This window comes from Prosopis cineraria, unplaced genomic scaffold, assembly GCF_029017545.1.
Source record: "Prosopis cineraria cultivar Desert tree isolate PC_DT_omini unplaced genomic scaffold, ASM2901754v1 PC5, whole genome shotgun sequence".
Classification (NCBI taxonomy): domain Eukaryota; kingdom Viridiplantae; phylum Streptophyta; class Magnoliopsida; order Fabales; family Fabaceae; genus Prosopis; species Prosopis cineraria.
The window spans coordinates 11,091,582-11,098,200 of NW_026555336.1; the positions used below are offsets into that span (position 1 = coordinate 11,091,582).

The following is a 6,619-nucleotide window of genomic DNA, read 5'->3' on the forward strand; positions in this document are numbered from 1 at the left end:
ATTTAAATTTATAAAAAAATTTAATAAAATATGATCATCTGGATGGCTTTAGTTTTAATATGAATAGTTTAAATTAAATATTAAAAACTTATAAAAATTATAAAACATTAATATTAAATCTGCAATGTTCAAAATATATCTAAATAATTAATTTATAAACATTAAAAAATTTAATATTAAATTTTAGCTATGTATATTAAATATGGTAATCGATTTATTAAAAGCTTTTTATAATTTTGTTATTTTTAAAAAATATATATATATATATATAATTTAAAACATTAAATTTAGAGTGTTTACTTAAAATCTGAACGGTTTAAATTTTCTCCTAAGCTGCGGAGGTGCAGTGGGGGAGGCAAGCCCATTCCACCTCTTTCTGTTTCATTCGTCATCAGCATCTCATAATAAACAGTACTATTGGATGTTTGGTTGATTGCTTTTGATTTGCTTGCCCTGTAATTTTGTCTGTGTCAAATCAATATTAGTTATCAGTTTCATACGAGCATAATATTATAACCAACCAAACGACAAAGTTGCATTTGGAGAATCACTATTCGTTCACACTTCAAAGTTCAAACATGCATGCATACTAATATCAAGACTTTTAATTTAATCACTTTCACTTATATTGTTTTAATTAACACGACGGCCTCTTCTTCTTCTCCATTGACTTGCCTCTTCCTCATTGTTTCGAAGCTTCCTCCGGTTGATCCTCTGATCGCCGCCCCATCAACTGCAACTCTTGCTTGTCAAAAATCTCCAAAGAAAAATCCCTCAACATCCGAGCTCTGCTTCCGCTAACACTCCCACTTGAGCTCACGCTTGGCGCCATAGTTGAACTCCTCGCTACCTTTGGCCCCGCCGTGTTAGACTTGCTGCCGGAAACTTCTACGCCGGTTGGAATACTTGACGTTGCTTCCATGGGTCCTGCCGGCATGTTGAATGCCGGGGTCACTGCTGGGGAAAAAGCCCATATCTGAGGTTGCTGGTTGGACGATCCAGTGACTCCGGCTGACAACTGCGTCGCTGCCGCCGGAGGGATCATCCAAAAGGCGTTAGCAGGAACCACCATACCTGTGCTTCCCACTGGCCAGACCGGCACTAGACCTTGTGGAACCACGGGTTGAATCGGCGCCAACCCGTAAGACTGCAAAACGGCGTCGTTCATATCTACGAACTCGCTATTTGATGGTCGTCTCCACTTCTTGGAGGTTTCGTCATTGGAATTATTGGACGTTGTGGGAATTTTAAGAGTTCCGCCGACGGAGACAGCGATGGCCGGGACGGTGCCGGTGCCGGTGGCCTCGACGATGGCCCGCTCGGCGTGTTCCAGAAGCCAACGCACAGTTTCGCCGTCAGACTTGTGGCCTAACTCCCGAGTGAGCTGAAAGATCCGAGCAGCACACGTGGCTGGTATTCGGATCCTCCGTCCCCGACCTTCCACCTTTGTGTGGCGGTCCTTCGTCGATGACCGTCGAGTTGTCTTCGCCGGCAAGTGCATTGGCATATGCAAATGCATCGCCACCTGACCAGCCTCAACTCGAGGAGCCTCACTCTTTCGGTCCAAGTCCGAATCATTTGGCTCGTCCTTCAACGGCAACACTTGAAACGCCGTCGTACTACTCGTACCCTCGTTAGTGGTTGCAGGGTCTCGTTCTGGCTCACCGGCCATGTTGCTGAGCTCCGACGTTCCTCCATCTTCGTCTTGATCCTTCTCATGCTCCTTATACGACGCCATTTCAGAAATAGTACACACAATGGAGGAGACCAGCGAAAATATACCTCAAAAGCACAGAATATTCAGCAAAGTTTGTAAATTTTTTCTAGGGGTTAAGTTTTAGTGTGGTGGGCTTCACTGAATTGCCGGGAACAGAGAAGAGGAAAGTGCCATATAACAGAAGGAGGAAGGGAGGCGTTTACCCAACCAGCAAAGGGAGATTATGATTGGCACAATAATGCTCATTTTAGTGAGAAACGTGGGAGAATCGGACGGTGATGATTTGACTGGATGAGGTAGGGGAGATGATTGTGGGGCCACTTGTGGGGTCCAACTTTGGTGACCTTCCCCATTTGTCACTTTTATCCCAAATGGCGGGGACCACTTGGTGGGGTGGGGGGACAGGCGGTCTCCATTTTCCACCGTCATTGCCAGAGGGTGATGTCAGAGGGACCTGAAAAGGTTGGGCCTTTCTGCCTTAATAAATCGGTTTTCATTGGTAAGCACCACCAATTTATGGTGGTCCATGCGCCATCAGAAACTAAAAAGTTCAAATTCAAACTTTCGCTTCTTTACCATTCGTTCTGCGTCCCAAGTAAAAAGGTACAAATTCGTGATTAGTTATTAGATTTATTTTAACTTCAACTCATTCTTAATCTACATCCTGCTGATGAAAGCTTGGCAAGATGCTGACCGAGACAAAAAGTATTAGAAAAGTACAATTCTTGTAGAATGAAACTGATTTCATAGTTATATATACTGGAAAAAAAAGAATAATAGGTCATGTTTTTTAACTATACTTTATTTTTAATTTTTATAATTTTATTTTTTTGTTTCTGATCTTTTTAATTTGATTTGTCTACAATGTTAGTGCTTCTAGAATTAAAAAATACATATAAGAACCACAAGCTAACAGTGACGAAGTTAATTTTATTGATATGTACTTAACTTTGTTAATCCCTTTGTTAGCATGTACTTAATATTGCATTCCATGTCTCGCATTCTGTTTAAGCCAAATATTAAAAAAAAATTCCCAAGTTATTTATAGTTTCTAATCATATGGTCAAATTATTTTCATGTCATCAATATATTTTTACCATATTATTAGCAAATGAGTTAGCAGAGTTATAGTAAAATTATACCTATCACTGTCAACTTGCTATCGTTATATGTATTTTTAAAATTATAGAGATTAATGTTGCAAACTGATCAAATTAAAAGGATTGAAAACAATGAAATAAGATTATAAAAATTAAAAATAAAATGCGAACAAAATATAAGAACCTATTATTATATTTTTCCCATATATATAAGCTAAAGAGGCCACAATATTCATAAAGTCAGGACTTCCTTCAGTTGTATGGAGTCTAAGATCTTAGCTCACAACAAAAGATGACTGTCATAATGTAATGAGCAACTTTACTTGTAACTAGAGCTGTGTAAAAGTCTCGCAGTCTGGTTCGGTCCGGTCCGACCCATGAAAACCTGATCTTATCCAGTCCTATAAAATGCTGGTCCTATAGGACCAAAAAGACCAAAAAGACAGGAATGATTTTTCGAGTAATACCAGACTAGAGACCAAGCATCTAGACTAAGTGGTCCGGTCTGGTCCTACATAATTATTTTAATATAATTAAAATTAATTGACAAATTATTAATTAATAAGTCTTAAAAAAATAGTCTTTAGTCAGGTTCAACCGTCCAGCCTTGCACTCCACACTCTGATCTGACCGAAAAAAATCCTGAACACTACAGCACACTCAATCTTAGCATCAGCCACACAGATCTTAGTGCTCAGACCCTGCTCAACTCTCAACTCTCAACCACTCACGTGTGACTCGACCCTACTCTAGTGCACCGAAGCCTATCGGCCACCACCATCATTCACATCGGTGACGTTGCACCATTGCCCGCCCTTGCTCTCCACCTTTATTCCTCCTTGCTCTCCTCCAGTGAGCCACACAGATCTCAGTGCTCAGACCAGTCAATGGCCTCCACCCTCTGCCTCTATGCCTCAACACAACTGCAACTGTAACTCGATCCAGATCTCATCCTCCACCTTCACGCCTTGACGCGATGCGACTAGAAGAAGGAAGATACTTGCTTTGCCTCAGATTTCCATTTCCATTCTCAACTTCGCCTTAACCAGATCTGGTGCTGCCTTCATCGTTCTCCTCATCGTCCTTACTTTTCAGATCTGGTGCGTTTTAGCGGTTTCAATTTTCACCATCAGAAATTCAATTTCTTTTTTATTTTTTGTTTTATATCTTCCTTTTAATTTGCATTTGCAATGATCTGAGTTGCTAATTACTTATTTGCTTTATGTTCATTGATTTCACAGCGTCACGCACCATAAAGCAATAATGCATATCTGGTGCTTTTATTTGAGTAATTTCTTTTGCAATGATCTAAGTAATGATCTTCATTGTGAAGTGATGGATATTAAGCAAACATCCAGCATTGATCAACCTTAATCATCTCCTTTTACTAGTGAAAATGTGAGTTCAACTCCTTCTGGACCATCCTTGACACCTACTCCTCCTCCTTCTCAACCCCCAACTATTATGGAATGTCCTCCTCCTCTTACAACTATAACTGAAAATGAAGCTATAGAAGGTAGTAGAAAGAGGAAAAATTCTGCAAGAAAGGTATCAAAAGTGTAGGAACACTTTACCAAGTTACCATTGGAGGAGACAAATGGAGAAGTTAGGGCTGCATGCAAGTACTATAATTTAGATTATGCTTGTGATCCAGGAAAGCATGGTTTAACATTCTTGAAGAGACATGTACCAAAGTGTCCCAAGAATCCACATAAAGCTACACAAATGACAAAGCAATTTATGTTGAATTATGTTACACCGAGTGGGCAAGAGGGAAGCTTAGTATCTCTCATGTTCAATAAAAAATGATGTCGCAAGGCTCTAGTTGAGTTCATCATATGTGATGAGATGCCATTTAGGCTTGTTGAGAAGGAAGGCTTTAAAAAGTTTATGAAGGAGTTAGAACCACGATTTCAAATCCCTTCAAGAACAACAGTGGCTAGAGATGCCTAGCAATTGTATCTTGGTGAAATTAGAATATTGAAAAATTTGTTGAAGAAGTGTACTAATCATCTTTGTCTCACTACAGATTGCTGGACATCAGTTTAAAACTTCAATTATTTATGTTTGACAGCCCATTTCATTGATAATGATTGGAACTTGCATAAGAGGATTCTCAATTTTTGCATGGTTGAGAATCATAAGGGTGATACGATAGGCAAGACAATTGAAAGGTGCTTATCAGACTGGGGCATACAAAATGTGTTTACCATAACCATGAATAATGCAACTTCCAATGACACAGCATTGTCCTAATTAAAAAGGCATCTAAAGAATTGGAGGGGTCTTGTTTGTGGTGGTGATTATCTTCAACTATGATGCTCTGCACATATTCTTAACCTAGTTGTTAATGACAGTTTGAAGGAGTTGAAAGATACTTTTAAGTCCATTCGAAATGCTATTAGATATGTTCGTTCATCTCCTGCTCGCTTACAAAGATTTAAAGATGTTTGTGAATTAGAAATGTTAGACACAAAAAGCATTGTTTGCCTAGATGTAAGTACTAGGTGGAATTCTACATATTTAATGTTGGATGTGGCTTTGAAGTTTCAAAAGGCATTTGAAAGATTAGAGGATGAGGATGAAGATTTTGTTAGCTACTTCAACAAAGGTTCAAAGCGTCATACTCAGAGTGACGTTTCTTGTTTAGATGGTAGCATGGATGCCTATATTTATAGGCAAAGTGCTAGACCCAATGACAGCATTGATGTTTTCGCTTACTCTAGGCAAGCTTCTCCTAAGCGTAATGGCCCTCCAAACAAACAAGCTTGGAATAAAGCACGGTTCTTCCTTAAGTTCTTGAAGGTGTTTTATGATGTCACTTTGCAATTTTTTAGCACATTGAAAGTTACTGCATATACATGCTTCCATCAAATTTCTTTAATTCAAGAGTTGTTAGACGAGAATATTGAAAGTGATGACCCTTTTCTTAGGGAGATGTCTTTAAGCATGAAGAGTAAGTATGATAAGTATTAGGGGGCAGCAGATAATTTGAACCCTTTGTTGATTATTGCTTTGATTCTTGATCTTCGATACAAGCTTGCCTAAATCAATCATGTATTTGATCAGCTTTTTCCTACTCTTGACCTTTGCATGTCCATGAAGAACAAGGCAAGAGACACTTTATATCATTTGTTTGAGGAATACTCTACGACAGTTGGTCCTGATACAAGTAGTTCTGGTAGTGTCAACTCTCCAAGTGCTCTTGACACCAACACTTTAAATGCAAGTAAAGGTAAACAAGACCCTAGTCGTAGATGGTTAGCATCCCAGATGTAAAAAAGCTCATCAGTTGATACCCAATCAGAGTTAGATAGATACCTTTCTGCTAGTACGTTTGAGAACACCACTATTGATGATGATAATGATGATTTTGATATCTTGACATGGTGGAAAGTTAATTCTACCAAGTATAGAGTGCTTTCCTTGATAGTACAAGATGTATTGGCTATACCAATATCTACAGTTGCTTCTGAATCAGCTTTTAGCACTGGAGGACGTGTTGTTGATGATTATAGGAGTTCTTTATCTCCTAAGATGATTGAAGCACTCATTTGTGCCCAGAATTGGCTACTTGCAGGGCAATCTCTCTCAGAGTTTGTCTCTATGTTTCATGAGGTTAACATTTTTCAAGAGACTGACGATGTGGTTAATGTTACAAGTAATATATTTAATTTTATGTCTCTTAATTTAATTTATATATTGTATTTTTACACTTACTAATCACTTTATATATGTGTATATAATTTTTTTTACAGATGCTTCAAGTGTTATTTATGCTAAGGAGATAATTATTTGAAGA

General features: G+C 38.6%; 1 protein-coding gene across 1 annotated transcript; it reads right to left on the bottom strand.

Annotated features, from left to right (window-relative positions):
- Window positions 1-484: 484 nt before the first annotated feature.
- LOC129310380 (transcription factor TCP9-like) lies at window positions 485-1,940 on the bottom strand. Its single transcript, XM_054952201.1, has one exon. It carries the CDS (start codon window positions 1,736-1,738, stop codon window positions 683-685), a length of 1,056 nt encoding a protein of 351 aa, XP_054808176.1. The 5' UTR covers window positions 1,739-1,940; the 3' UTR covers window positions 485-682.
- Window positions 1,941-6,619: the final 4,679 nt, after the last annotated feature.